The sequence below is a fragment of the Montipora foliosa genome, chromosome 7, assembly GCF_036669935.1.
Source record: "Montipora foliosa isolate CH-2021 chromosome 7, ASM3666993v2, whole genome shotgun sequence".
NCBI classification, from domain to species: Eukaryota; Metazoa; Cnidaria; class Anthozoa; order Scleractinia; family Acroporidae; genus Montipora; species Montipora foliosa.
In genome coordinates, this window is record NC_090875.1 from 32,822,110 (window position 1) to 32,837,109 (window position 15,000).

The window sequence follows — 15,000 nt, forward strand, 5'->3', positions numbered from 1 at the left end:
AAACATTATTATTATTATTATTATTATTATTATTATTATTATTATTATTATTATTATTATTATTATTATTATCATCAGTAGTAGTAGTAGTAGTAGTAGTAGTAGTAGTATGTATAAAGTTATCTAGAAAATAAAAATTATCGGACCGTCTGTCAACATTTGAGTAAAACGTTGTCACTCACCGTTCTCGTGGTATTTGAATAATTTGTTTTATCGGCAAAGAAAAAAAAAACTTTTGTTCTTGTTAGTACACGTAAAAGTTGTTCCCTGCAGCTAACTAATCCTGAGAGAATCCTAAGAGATTGCATCATTTTACTCTCAAGAAGCCTTGTATCTTCAGCAAACCAAGCGTTGATCCGCGGTCCCAAAGCCAGAATGAAGGCAACTTTGTTTACCCTTGTAAGCTTTTGTCTGTGCTCTTCGGCTGCGAATGTATCGACGCAGGGCACCGACCTTAACCAGCCAAAGATTAAACCGAACACTGATGCAAAAGTTTTGGTGCAGCAGTTGTGTAACTCAGGAGGAACCGGCCTGACTGGACTCAGATCGATGATAAAACAAGAATTCCAAACCATGAAGAAAGAACTAACAGAGGAAATTGGAAAGAAAGAGGGCAAAGGTAGATTTGTAGGTTGACCATTGGTCATCGCGGATTATCAAATACCCAATTGGTGCGACTCAATCGTGTTGAATGTTCAGTCTGTTCTAGTGTGGCTTAATTAAGGGCTAATTCAGTTGTTTCCCAACAATTACTGTTATCGCCAGCTTGTTCCGAACAATTTGAATACAGCAAGGCCCAAGTGAATTTGACACATTCTAAATTTTAAAACTAGAACGAAAGTCTTGATTTTGAGAGATAAAACCAAATGCGTTAAATCTCGGAGTTCTTTTTGGTTGTTTTGTCTTGTTCAGTGTTTGTTTGTTCATTTTATTTCCCGATATCATTAATTTTTGAAAACTCGATCTTTCGTTTTGCAACAATTTATGTCAGCTAATAAAATCACGAACTTTGAGTTCTTTAATTCCTCACTTCGGAAAATGTTTAGTCCCTTCCTTTCTAATTTTCGTATTTTCCTTTCAATTTGTAGACCCATGGATCAAAATGAATACTGCCCCGGTGTGTTTTGGTGCAAAAGGTGATCAGTTTGGCAAGTTTTTTGTTTCAGCTAGCGGAAGGTTGGCTTCCATTAAACTGGTCCATTTTTACGGCTATGTGACGTGTGCCAAAGGCGATAAGAGGTTTTGGTCATATTGGGGTTGCAGCATCTATTACGGCAGCCTGAAAGAAAAGGTCAACATTGTCATCACAAATTCCGCAAACCACATCCTGCTCCCATCGAGCCAATTCATGGATGGCAGCAACAAGTGGTCCAGTCTTCAAGGGTACAACTCGTTCTCTCCCGAGATCGTGTTGTCTGTTTTCTCCAACCCGTCGGTGGTGGTGAAAGGTCAAGAATTGCGATTGTGGTACGGTGAAGATTTGATGAATAGCGCTGAGGGCGACAACGACGGAAAATCTTGTTGCGACGTATACGCTCGGCTCGTGTAACGCTTCGCGTTTTCGAAACTGTCAGGGTCGGAATGAAATCGGAGATCTTTTCCTTGGTGATTTCCTTGTTTCAATGACCAATAAATAAAAGGCCCCGACAGAAACGGTAGATCGTCAATTGTATTATTCTTAAGAATAACAAAGCCATACACACATAAATGCTAAATGACCACTCTCCCTAGGGGTTTTTCAGGGCAATGAAGCAAACAGTAATTATCTAACTGAAGAACGCAAACAGGTTATTTGCACTCTTTAGAAGCGACCAAGAGATTGTAAGAGAAGTAATCCCTCATATTGGCCCTCTTCTCATCGAAATCCCTCTGAAGTTATTTTTAGACCGCCTGCGAGATCCGGTATTCCCACGAGGGTTAATTGATAGCCACTCACATGTCCCCATTTTTCCCAATGTCACAGCTCAGCGAATTCGCGTCGTTCGCGATTTATGATCAAACAAAAATGGCGGAGGATGTTGAGAAATACGCGTATATACATTTTGTGGACAAACGTGACTTCAAGGAAGTGAGCGTAAAACGTAAATCGAAAAAGAATCATAAGCTGATTTTGGAAACATGAAAGGAAAACTTGAATCAAGCGTTCGATAAAATTTTTTGAACCCGTGTTGTCGGATTCAAGTCGTTTTGCAAAACATGTATGTTAAATATAGCTGTCTCTTTAAAAATTATTAACACGGTTTCGTATATGGCACAACCTTGAATGTGAAATCATTGAAAACTAGACAGTTAAGCGATTTCAGTTATAGTTGTTTGAAACCTGTATCTCTAAAGGATCGAGTTTTATAAGCGACAGAATTTTGTAAACATTGGCAATTCGCAGACTACAGTCAACAAGTCATATATCGCTGACTCGGTTAACGCGTTCTTGATTTTCTTTGCGGGATTAAAATATGACGACTTACATGTAATTCTTAGATATTCAGAAAGTGGACAGAGAGATCTTTACAACAGTACCAAACATGAAAGGAAAACTTGAACAGACAGTGCGATAAAAATTCTTAAACCTGTGGTATCGGATGGAAGTCAATTTGCAAAGAACGCATGTTAAATATACCTGCATCGTTCAAAATTATTTAACACGGTTTCCTACATTGGACAATCGTAAAATTTGTATCAGCGTGAATTACACAGTTAACCGATTTCCATGATATATGCAAATAATTGTATGATTGCAAACTGTATCCTGTATTTTACTGATCACCGGTTCATGATACCAGCAAATCTTTTGATTTTGCTGATCAGTCTTTTCAGTCTAAATAAAGATATTATTATTATTATTATTATTATTATTATTATTATTATTATTATTATTATTATTATTATTATTATTATCATCATCATCTTGCCCGCTCGGGTAGCCAATCACAGCGCGGGGTTTGGCGACCCACTAACAGTGAAATTATGACAACCTTACCTGTCGTCTTTAAAACCTCCTAGGTATTCACTTCTGAAGTGACTGAGAATTTCAAAAGTGGCATTTGAATCGTCCATTCTTAAAAAAGCAAACAAAGAAACAAACCACAAATACGTGAGCTGTTCCCTGTGTATGCACGGAATGCAAAAACGCCGCAAACAACTCAATAAGCCAATCATAACTCCTAACCATCCCACGTGACTTGCGAATTTCTGAAAGCGCGGGAAAATGTACGCTTGCAAGTCGCGATTGGTTTATGTTCTCGTTGCTTGAAATTTGAGCCAATCACAAACGTAATACATAATTGTATTTTTCACACTCGATAGAAACCACGCTAAGCTGCGTTAAAACAAAAATAAACAATCAGTTTAATCGAAAAAAGTGCAAAAAAACAAAACAAAATTTGATTCAGAAATCGATATCATCACATGTAACCTGCTCAATTCAAGGCTTTGGAAAGTGCGCGCGCTAAATTCGCTGTTGATTTTACATTAGCTTCTCGTCGATTAAAAGTCACAATTCGCTTGGGCAAACAGTCAGACATTGAGCGTAGCTGAGCGAAATAAGATTATCGTGAAAATATTGGGATACCCAATTGAGCACCCCTCTGTATTTTATCCGGAGCTTCCTTCATTATCCAGTTGGTCTGCAAAGTCCTTTACTGTTTGTTCGTGTGCTGCTTACCTTCCGTTCAAGCAGTCACCCACATACTTTGTTCCCATGAAATGCATGATTTTGTTCTTTTCAGAAAACAACAAGCACAATTTTTCTGATGAAGTTGACACTTCCCAAAAAACTTTGCCATGAACAAAAATCATCACTTAATTAAATTCCATGCACGAGACCATGTTACGTAGCAACCTCGTTCTCAGAGTCTATATTCTCTGAGCCAGGGAAGAGAGACCCTGAGAACGAGGTTGGTTACGCAGTTAAATGTCGAGAGCGATCTGACACAGACGCAATCTTAAAATACAACATAAGCACGTTACCCCGGAAGTTCAGCAGTTACACTGGCAGCAACTTAAGCCAAGAATAATGTTGAAAGTTCTAGTTATCCCTTTTAAAATTCTCCACGGAGGCTGGCCAGTCTATTTGCCCTCTCTCATTATATCCCAACACGTACTTGCCCGCCTTCATCCTCCAAATCACTTTATATTACAATTCCGACGGTAAAGTCTGCAGCATACGGTGAACAGGTGCTTCTTTTTGTTCACATTACTTATGGAATACCGTTCCAACTTCGCAATTAGTTTTGTATCACGATCCATCATTTTTAACGATAAATAAAACTGTAAACTAATCAACACGCGCCTGATCGAAATTTCAATTCTTTCTACCTGCGAAACGTATTTGTTTGCGTACGCCAGCAACCCAATTCAGTGCGACGACGTCAATTTCAACATTAAAACCAATCACAGGCCGTAAAAGTGAGACGTAAATACCACGAACTATTGACTGCTCGCGCATAGGCAAAACTATAAGAAGATCGCGATACTTTAAGTAAAACGTTGTCGCTCACCCTTCTCGCGATATTTGAATAATTTGTTTTTGTCAGCAAAGAAAAAAAAATCTGTTATTTATTGATTTTACACGTAAAAGTTGTTCCCGGAAGCTAAGTAAACCCGAGGGACTACTAAAAGATTGCAACAATTGAACCTTTTAAAGGCTTGCATCTTCAGCAAACTAATCTTTGATTCAGTTTCCAAGAGTTTCCTTGTAAGGCAAATTCAGTTCTCTTTTCGACTCTTGTCTACAACGGCAAATTAGCCAATCAGATCGCGAGATTACAAGCAATTGTGGTAAAAAAACTGTTACGGCCAACTTATTCCACGGCATTAAGATTCCAACTAAACGATTTTAATAGGGCAAAGCACAACTGAAAACGAAAGAAAAACAGACACAACTGAGAGGATTAGTACATTACATAAATTTGCTTTTTCCTAAAGATTAAAACGATATCGAAAGTCTTTTGATTTTGAGAGCTGAAATCAATTGCGTTAAATCTCGAAGGTCTTTTTGACTGTTTTTTCTTGCTCAGTGTTTATAAATTTTAACAATACCTTGTTCGTTAATTTTATTAGCCGCTCTCATTAATTTTTGCGACATCGATCTTTTTGTTTTGCAACAATTTATTTCAGCAAACTGAGAAAAACAGGAAATTCGAGTTCGATTTCTCACTCATGGGAAAATGTTTAGTTTCCTTTCCTTTCTAATTGTTTTTCTTTTATTTCATTGTAGACCCATGGATCAAGATGAATACTGCTCCAGTGCATTTTGGTGCAAAGGTGACCAGTTTGGCAAGTTTTTTGTTCCAACTGGCGGTGGGATGGCTTTCATTAAACTGGTCCATTTTTACGCCTATGTGCCATGTGCCAAAAGAGGTTTGGTCTTATTGGGGTTGAAGTACCTATACTAGCCTGAAAGAAAAGGTCAACTTCGTCATCACAAATTACTCAAACCACATCCTGCTCCCATCGAGCCAATTCATACATAACGTCTACAAGTGGTCCAGTCTTCAGGGGTACGAAGCATTTTCTCCCGAGATCGTGCTGTCTGTTTTCTCCAACCGGTTGGCAGTGGTGAAAGGTCTGAAGAATTTGGCTTATGGTACGGTGAGGATTTGATGGATGGGACTGAGGGCGACAACGATGGGAAATCATGTTGCGACGTCTACGTTGGGCTCGTGTAACGTTTTCCTTTTTTGAAAACTGTCAGGGGCCGAATGAAAAAGGAGAGCGCTCTTTAGTCGAACCTCGATCGGATGGTCTGTGACGGTCTAGTAACTCTCCGCGGTCAAAACGAAATTTAGTGTTAGTCAAGTAGATTGTTCTGATTTTCAACCTTTTTCCATGGCCTTTTTCTTGTTGTATTGACAAATGAAAAAAAGGCCCTGATCGTGACAGAAACAGTGGCTTGTCAATTGTATCATTCTAAAGAAATAACAAAGCGATACACGCATACATGCTAAATGATCACTCTTCCTAGGGGCTTTTCAGGGCAATGAATCAAACAGTAATAATTTAACATAAAAACTCAATCGACTAGAGGCTAGCACGTTATTTGCACTCTTAAGAAGCGACCTACCAACAGCGATGACATTAGCCACGACGGTTTTACATGCAGGCGACAGAACACTATGTGCAGGCACAACCCTTAATGTACCGACGAGTCTGCAGACCAGGGGCCTGTTTCTCGAAAGTCCCGAGACTTTATGGGTCATTTTCGGGTGTCACAATTCCCTTTGTATCTTAAGAATGGAGTGGATTTAAGGACGTCAAACTTCAGAGGCATTTTCCTCTTTGTTACTGGCGAATCTGTAACCACCTCTCTATAGCTACTAATAGTGCCTTATACAAGATTTTACAAGTGGTGTATTGAGAACCATCTCACCCGACATCCAAAACAGTCGGAAAAACAGTCGTTGCTAAGGACTGTATTAAGTCAAGAGCAAGTTTTAGGCCATGCGAAATCCTTATAAGGAGGGATTTAAAATAAATACCCGAGATCACTTCAGTCACATAGCGCATGCTCATCTAGTGGCAGTCACCAACAGGGCGTTTCAACGAAAAAAGATCTGAAAACTCTAAGGAAAAGAAACAAAGCAGGGAAGTGATATTTCATCCGAACGGAACCATATTGTCATTGTTCATAATCTGTGGCATGGGATTGCCGTTTGAACAAACCATGCATACGGCGAGAGTTGTTGAAATTTAAATTGACCAGTCAGAATTCAGCGGGCGGGAAAAATGTGCTATCCGACGTCACATCAATTGTTGTCAATCTCTAAACAAACTTTGGCGCCAAAACTGGATTGCCGCCCATCGGCGAGTCGAACGTCAGCTGTACATGTTATGCTTAGGCTGTTATTTTCGCTCTTTCCAACTATTTTAAGACGAATTCAGTATGATACTCTCAAGTGTAAGAAGAATTAAGTCAAAACTGTATTGATAATTGTATTTGTTTGTGTTAACTTCGAGAAAAAAGACTTTGGTGGCGTCGTTTCGATAGGGTAGATCGACAACAACGTCGTTTGCGCACAGAAGTGCACCGTTTCCGGTGAAAGGGAAAATGATTGACAGGATAGCAAAGTTTTGACTGCTTCTCGCGCTGCGGGCGCGGGTTTCGTATGCAAGGATGACGGAATAACTTCGCTCAAAAATATATATATTTTTAAATCCATGCTAGAGATTTTCCATTTTTAACTGTTTATGCACTGTAGGCATAATAGTTTTCAGGTTAAAAAGGGGTAGACTCTCCGGCCGAGTTTGGCCAATTCTTTGTTGGTCACGTGACTCATCGAATGTAGTTGAGATTCCCGAAATGTTCCCTCTGCGCGAAAACAAGGAAACATTTGCTGAGGAAGCAAAATATTTCTGAACAAGTTCAGTAACATTTTCGCTTCCCGGGAAGCAAAATGGAAAGCAATTTTTTTTCTTCCAAAACAAATGTTTCCTGAGGCCGCAAACGGGAACAGATTTGCTTTCGCAACAACGCCTCCTCGTTTGCGGGCGCAAAAATAAATAATAAATAAAAAATCTATGAATTTGACTGGAAACTGAATCTGTAGTTGTAACTTTTATTACTACCCCAGAAAATCTATATCTATTACATCTCGAGATCTTTAAATTAAGCACAAGAGAGAAACCATTAAATTCATTTGAGAAAAACCACGGATGTGGATGACGTCATGTCTCACAATAGCCGTTTTGAGATCTTACAGCAGCCTTTGTAAAGAAATTCACTCTTCGCACTCGTTAATAGTACAAAGAGAGAACTGAAGCAAGTTTGCAAGCTATCGATCGACCCTGTACAATGAAGCGGGACAAATAAAGTACACAAGATAACCTAAGAGTCTTCGGTCTATCTATCTCGAAACCAATATGGGACTTGTGGAAGAGACAAGCCCTTATTGTGTGCTAGTACAAGTGTTTAAGCTTACATCTTTCTTCTTATTCAAATGTGCCATATGCTTTGTTGATTTGGAAGACAAAACGATAAAGCGAATGAATTGCTTTTGCTATCGAGTATACAGCAGCAAGGGTCAAGCCGCCACTTCTCGCCTCTTCGTGACAGGATCAACCTCGTTCCTGGGGCTTTCATCTTCCCACCCCAGAGGGAGCGAGGGAAGAAAGATCCTGGTTAAGGCTTGTCAAGTGTCTTATTGACATATTTTCTACCATGAGAGGGGTCCCCGCTTTCTCGGATATTGTCGCCGCTGGTATTTGTCACAGCCAAAACGAGGCTTGGCTTCAGTAGATCAGTCACCATGTTTTTAAGCAATCTTCGACGTTCGATTTCGGAGAGCAGCTATTGGAATGTAACTGTCTGCAGTAAGTGCGGCAACAGTTCAGTTCGTTGCGGATTTTCTTCCGTAAATGTCTTCTACAGTTTAGACGGTAACGATCGATTTGCTTCTTTGCACAACAAATTTTTGCAGAGATCAGAATCTACCACAGATTTGCAAAGCCTACAGCTCGATGCCTTACTGGTTGACGCTGCGTAGATTTTTTTTCGGTATTTCTGGATGTCTTAGTGACATATTTCCACCATGGGAGGGGTCCCCGCTTTCCCGGATATTGTCGCTGCTGATATTTTGGTATTTTAGCTGAGGTAGATGAGTCGCCTGTTTTTCAGCAATCGTCGATGTTCGATTTCGGAGAGCAGCTATAGATTGTTTTCACATGACGTCACGGCTGCCATGTTGGTGTTCCAAAACAAAGGAATGGCGACCATGATGGTGTACCAAACTAATCCTCCGGAAATTGAACTATATTTTTATGCAAATACCGCTTTCTTTTGTTTCAGTAATCTAATATGGTTGCTGGTCTCGTGAATGAAAACGCTCCATTTGAATGTAAATCTACGCAGTAAGTGCGGCAACAATTCGATTCGCTCGATTTGCTTCTTTGTACAATTTTTTGCAGTAATCAGTATCTACCGTAGATTTGAAAAGCCTACAGCTCGATGCCTTGCAGGTTGACGCTGCGTAGATTTTTTTTCGGTATTTCTGGATTCCACTTTCCGCTAGCACAAGCAAGCAAGATGTGTCATATTTGTTGTCACCTTCCACTTTTTGGGAGACACGTGACCAGCCTGAACCAGGGTCTTTCTTTCCTCGTTCCCTCTGTGGTGGGGAGATGAAAGCTCTGAGAACGATGTTACGATGAGACGGAGCCGACCAAGAGAATGGGTCGGAACATTGCTTGTCTATGATAGTAATTTTTAAAAGTGAACTCCAAGACCTCTACTTACACACTGTAATATTTACGGCTTGAATCTTATTGGGCCATGTATGGAACGTAACCAATCGAATAAGCTTGACAGTGTTAAGGCCCCCAACTTTAAATGTCTGTATCTATTCGCTCCGACGATGGGCCAACGACGTCGAAAGCGAACTGACACCGAAGCAATCTTAAAATACAACATGAACATACTACCCCTGCATTTCAGGAGTTGCACGGGCAGCAACTTGAACCACTTGAAGGATAAAGTTCAAAGTTTTTACTTTTAAAAGTCTCCACGGATGCTGGCCAGTCTATTTGTCCTCCCTCTTGCAACGCGTATATTTGTAAACTGCCTTCATCCTTCAAATCACTTGTTACAATTCCGACGGTTAACTCTAAACTTTTTGTACATATTCCTTGTGGAATACCCTTCCGACTCCCCAAACGTCTGTTCGGTTGTTAATATTGCCTTACTTCAACAATTTTATTTGGAAAGTTTGTACGTCGAGACAATCGACTTACTTATGTTTCATGACAATCAATAATTTTGATGTTCTAATTTATGTATAAGCGTTAGTATTGAATTTCTTAAATTTAATGCGCTCGAAAACATTATTATTATTGTTGGTATTTATAAAATAATCTTGATAAATTTATCTTAGCACTAGAAAAAAAATCTTCCAAAGCTTTTAAACCACTGTTTGTCAACTTTTTACGCAAAACGTTGTCTGTTATAGTTCTCGCAATATTTGAATCAGTAATTTGTTTTTGTCGGCAAAGAATAATAAAAGTTAACGTTTAGTTCTTGTTTATACACGAAAGAGTAGATCGCGGTAGCTAACTAAACCTGAGTGACTACTAAGAGATTGCATCATTTGAATCTACAAAGACGCCTTGTATATATCTTCAGCAAACAAAGCGTTGATCCGGTTTCCGAGTTTCCTTGTAAGCCAAAATCAGTTCTCTTCACGCTAGAATGAAGACAACTTTGTTTACAATTATAAGCGTTTATCTGTGCGCTACGGCTGCGAATGTATCGCAGGGGAATGGAGGCACCAACGTTAACCAGCCAACGGTTAAACCGAACAGTGTTGGGAAAGTTTTGGTGCAGCAGCTGTGCACTTCAGGAGCAGGACTGACTGAACTCAAATCGATGATAAAACAAGAATTCCAAACCATGAAGAAAGAATTAATTCACGAAATTGAAAAAAAAGACAGCAAAGGTAGATTGCATTTTGACCATTCTTATTGATTATCAAATACCCAATTGGTGGGACTTAATATATTGAGCTGAATGGTAGAATTGGTTCAATCTATTCTAGTGCCGCTTAAATTTAGGGCTAATTCAGTTGTTTCCCTGTTATTACTGTTATCGCCAACTTATTCCGTCAAATTGAGTTTACTTTTGAACACTTGAATAGGGCAAAGCCTAAAAACGAAACCCGGAATTCGAAAAACAGACGCAACTGAGAGGACTATTCTTTGCAACAATTTATTTTAGCAAAGAAATCACGAGATTTGAGTTCTTCGAAAATTTGTCACTTATAGGAAAATGTTAAGTTTCCTTTCTTTTCTAATTTTCGTATTTTCTTTTAAATTTGTAGACCCATGGATCAAGATGAATACTGCTCCGGTGTGTTTTGGTGCAAAAGGTGATCAGTTTGGCAAGTTTTTTGTTCCAACTGGCGGCAGGTTGGCTTCCATAAAACTGGTCCATTTTTACGGCTATGTGACGTGTGCCAAAAGCAATAAGAAGTTTTGGTCTTATTGGGGTTGCAGTACCTATGTGAGCAGCCTGAAAGAAATGGTCAACATTGTCATCACAAATTCCTCAAACCACATCCTGCTCCCATCGAGCCAATTTATGAGAAACAACAACAAGTGGTCTAGTCTTCAAGGGTACAACTCGTTCTCTCCCGAGATCGTGCTGTCTGTTTTCTCCGACCCGTCGGTTGTGGTAAAAGGTCAAGAATTGCGATTGTGGTTCGGTGAAGATATGGTGAATAGCTTCTATGAGGGTGACAACGACGGAAAATCTTGTTGCGACGTCTACGCTAGGCTCGTGTAACACTTCGCGTTTTCAAAACTATCATGAAGGGTCGGAATGAAATCGGAGCGCGCTCTTAGCCGAACCTCCATTCAACGGCTCAGTGATTGGTCCGTAACTCTCCCGTCAAAACGAAATTCTAAGCCATATCTGCTTCGTGTCTAGTTTTGATTGCGTTGCTTAAAAGATATTCCTCTATTGTGATTTACCAAACAAAATTTTTCTTGTTTTCGAATAGAATTTTTATCGAACTCGACTGAAAAGCGCTCTTGAAGTTAAGTCGATTGTTCAGATCTTTAACCTTTTTTCTTGGTGTTCTTTGTTTTTGTTTTGTTTCAATGACAAATGAATAAAAGGCCCTGACAGAAACAGTTCCTTGTCAATTGTATCATTTTGAAGAAATAACAAAACGATGTACATATACACGCTTACTATGATTCAGTGGCCACTCTCCCTAGGAAAGGAAAGGAAAGGAAATGTCTAATCTTCTAGCGCCGTAGAGCACTAATCGGGGACACTGTAAATTGAAATTAACAAGTTAGCGCAAATCAAATCAAATTTTGGTTTTTGACAAGGACATTTTTAGGGCAAAGAAACACGGTATTGATTTAACCGTTTCCCCCCGAACCCAACAGGGCGGAAGCAAACTGAACGAGTTCTTGCCCCTACGTTATTTTCACCGTGACACTTCACGACCGACCTACCAACAGCGATAACGTCAGCTACGACGTTTGTATATGCAGGCGACACAACCCTTTATGTACCGGCGCGTTTTTAGACCAGCTCTCTTTAGCTATTAAAAGAAAAAGGTAAAGTCTCTGTTTACGAGCCAGGAGGTCCATCAGGTCGGCGCCTATCTCCGGTTTCCATAGCATGAAGCGACTAGCCCCCCCTGGATGGGATTCTAGTCCATCGTAGGGTTGCCCCTAGCATTTCGCCGGTGCCCATTTATACAACTGGGTGGAGAGAGGCACCGTGAGAGTTAAGTGTATTGCCCAAGAACACAACACAATATTCCCGGCCAGGGCCCGAACCCGGACTCACTCGATTCGGAGTCGAGTACTGTAACATTAGGCCACCGCGCCTTTAGCTATTAAAAGTGCCTTAAAATTAAACCAGCTTTACAAGTGGTGCATAGAGAACCATCGTACACCACACCCAACGGAAATACAGAGTTCTAGGGGCAATAATTGACTCCAATCGTGACTTGCGACGTCAATAAGAGCTTTGTCAATAAGCTGAAACTTCTCAGAGCTTCGAGCTTTCTACCAAAGGACTTGCTGGCACCCTTATATTTTAAAGTAATCCTACCAATTAACCTAAAATCTTTGGTTTGAAGAGGTTGTAACTGTCAGGATTCATTGCTATCACTTGAAAGATTGCATTGCAGAGAGGCAAGAATCATGTCGTGACAGCTCAACAGAAGACACGTCCTCTGAAAAGTCCCTTCGAAATCCAACTGGAATGCACTTTTCAATAACGATTAACTGTCTTTAATTAAGATGATATAGTAAATAAGATCCGAAGAGACACCACCCTGTCAATAGCCTGTGTACAGCCTCCCGCTCTCCGAAAAAAAAAAATCGGAGAGGAGCGTGTGTGATTACCGTTAGTAATCGTGTTCCGGAATAATTTTGCATACATTATTAAGTGATCTACGCTGACCAAAATTTGCGTGGCTCATATTTTTTTGGAATTAAATTCTCAAAATGGTGGTCAATGAGGTAGATTTCAAACGTGCATTGAAGAGCGTCTCCGATAGTTTTAAGATACCTTGGTTTTATAGGATAGAAGCACTCTTTAAAGGAAAGTATATATGTATTTGCAAGTCTTCCAACCGGGTACGGCTCTGATCTTCAGAGCAGCACAGATCGTTGCCGATGAGCTGTTATTTTCCTCGATATGTCCACATCTCAAATCTTCCAGGGCAACACGCTTTGTAGATTGTTCTTGTTATGGCAAACCCTCTCACGTAGATGCAAGGCGTTGTTTAACTCCAGCAAGAGCAATGCTAGGCGTTTTTCAAACAAGTAGCCACACTTTAAAATTGTTCAGCTTTTGGAAAATCAAATAGGGTACGTTTAAGTCCGATATTTACCTGTAATTTAGTTTGATTTAGTAATGCCTTATTTTGTGCATACATTTTATTCTACTTTATTTGTCTTACTTTAATCCACCTTTTTCTTCACAAGACCCCGCAAGTTTCACGCGTTAATCACCATCGTGTCTAACTTAAGGTGTCACTCACTCACTTACGTAGTGGTTTCAGAGCCACCTTAAATTTTCTGGTTGTGGAAGTAGCTCTGAATCCACTCCAGAGAACTTATTTCATTTTTGCAAATAGCTTCAACTTAACTTACTAGTCACTTTCGAGCAATAAAAATAGGGGTTACTGAGTTCGTATTTGAGGAATAAGCATTTAAAGACAAAATATAGTGTATTTTTAGATAGCTCACCTATTGTTATGGTAACCTATGACGTCACAATATGGAAAGCACTTTTTAAAGCAAAAATTCATATTTTTTCATTACACCATAGCATTGCTGTTCGGTAATCCAGTGTTAAAGAGTAAGTCTTTCTAAATAGTACAGTTTCTCAAGTCTTTTGAAAGTGGTTTCAACCACGTTAGAAAGTAACAAAACTTTCCTTAAAAAGGGTCCAAGTTTACGGGGGTCAACCTTAACTACAGAAAGACCGTAGTTGCTAAGGACTGTATCAAGTTAAGAGCAATTTTCAGGCCATGCGAAATGCTTAAGAGCAAAGGTTTTAGATGAAAACCCAACGTCACTTCGGTCATATAGAGCATGCGCATCTAGTGCCAGTCCCTAACCGCGCTTTTCAATGAAAAAACATCTGAAAACACTAAGGAAAAGAAACGAAGCATTGATTTTTCATCCAAACGGAACCATATTATCATTGTTCATAACGGTATGGGATTGCCGTTTGCGCCGAAAAAAAAATTGGGAGAAAATATCTAAGAAAATTTATCAAAATAAGGCTTTATGACGTCATGACTTCGCTGAAAATTAAACTTTCTTTAAACCAATGCTACAGCTTTTATATTAGAGTGTTTATGCACTGTTGCCATGGTTTTCAGAGTAAAAATGGTAAACTCTACTTTTAAGCTACTTCTGTTTTGGTCACGTGCCTCGCCAAATACAGTTGTGATTTCAACAAGAGGAAGAGATGTTCAATAGTACACAAATGGACGAAAAGGACAATTATGGAGTTAAAGAGGGGCGAGAAATTACCAATGAAGTAACCCATGGCAATGGTTTTGTAGTTGTGGATCTCCCCCGTTAAGTAGACAAATCAGCCCTTCTAACCTGCTCTCTACTAACTGATAAGTTAAGGACGGTGCCTACTAATTTTTGCACGGTTTACAGGATATGCAGGAAATGCAGATCTTAACAAGTGTTATTGAAATTCAAAAAGAAAATTGGAGAAAAACACGCATTTTTCGAAGATAATTAATCAACAATATTTGTAAAAAGCTTTAAAATACAAAGCTATGTATGGCGTTCTTTTCAAAATTGAAGCTTAATTATCTCTGAAAATGCATGATTACCCCCAGTTTTCTACTTGGATACCAGAAGCACTTGCTAAGTCCTGCTTTTTGCCCATAGTTTTGAGCCGCGCAAAAATATCCCTGTATTAATAAGCACCACCCATGGGAAATCCGAGTATCTCGAGATACGCAGAACGTATGCGCAATAACAATAGTAGGCACCGTCCTTAAAGACAGTAAATTA

The 15,000-nt window shown here is 39.5% G+C and overlaps 2 protein-coding genes across 2 annotated transcripts; both read left to right on the forward strand.

Moving 5' to 3' along the window:
* Positions 1–240: 240 nt before the first annotated feature.
* On the forward strand, positions 241–1,652 carry LOC138010747 (uncharacterized). Its single transcript, XM_068857721.1, has 2 exons — positions 241–619; positions 1,089–1,652. Exons 1-2 carry the CDS (start codon positions 376–378, stop codon positions 1,547–1,549), a joined length of 705 nt encoding a protein of 234 aa, XP_068713822.1. The 5' UTR covers positions 241–375; the 3' UTR covers positions 1,550–1,652.
* An 8,405-nt stretch (positions 1,653–10,057) lies between these two features.
* Positions 10,058–11,612, forward strand: LOC138010749 (uncharacterized). Its single transcript, XM_068857722.1, has 2 exons — positions 10,058–10,424; positions 10,806–11,612. The coding sequence occupies exons 1-2, from the start codon at positions 10,178–10,180 to the stop codon at positions 11,267–11,269; spliced, it is 711 nt and encodes a 236-aa protein (XP_068713823.1). The 5' UTR covers positions 10,058–10,177; the 3' UTR covers positions 11,270–11,612.
* The last annotated feature ends 3,388 nt before the right edge of the window (positions 11,613–15,000 follow it).

Bases quoted from the DNA above. Each gene is read 5' to 3' on its own strand.
- LOC138010749 (XM_068857722.1), top strand. From the start codon at position 10,178: ATGAAGACAACTTTGTTTACAATTATAAGCGTTTATCTGTGCGCTACG. The intron at 10,425-10,805 runs GTAGATTGCATT...TTAAATTTGTAG, and splicing joins TGAAAAAAAAGACAGCAAAG to ACCCATGGATCAAGATGAAT.
- LOC138010747 (XM_068857721.1), top strand. From the start codon at position 376: ATGAAGGCAACTTTGTTTACCCTTGTAAGCTTTTGTCTGTGCTCTTCG. The intron at 620-1,088 runs GTAGATTTGTAG...TTCAATTTGTAG, and splicing joins TGGAAAGAAAGAGGGCAAAG to ACCCATGGATCAAAATGAAT.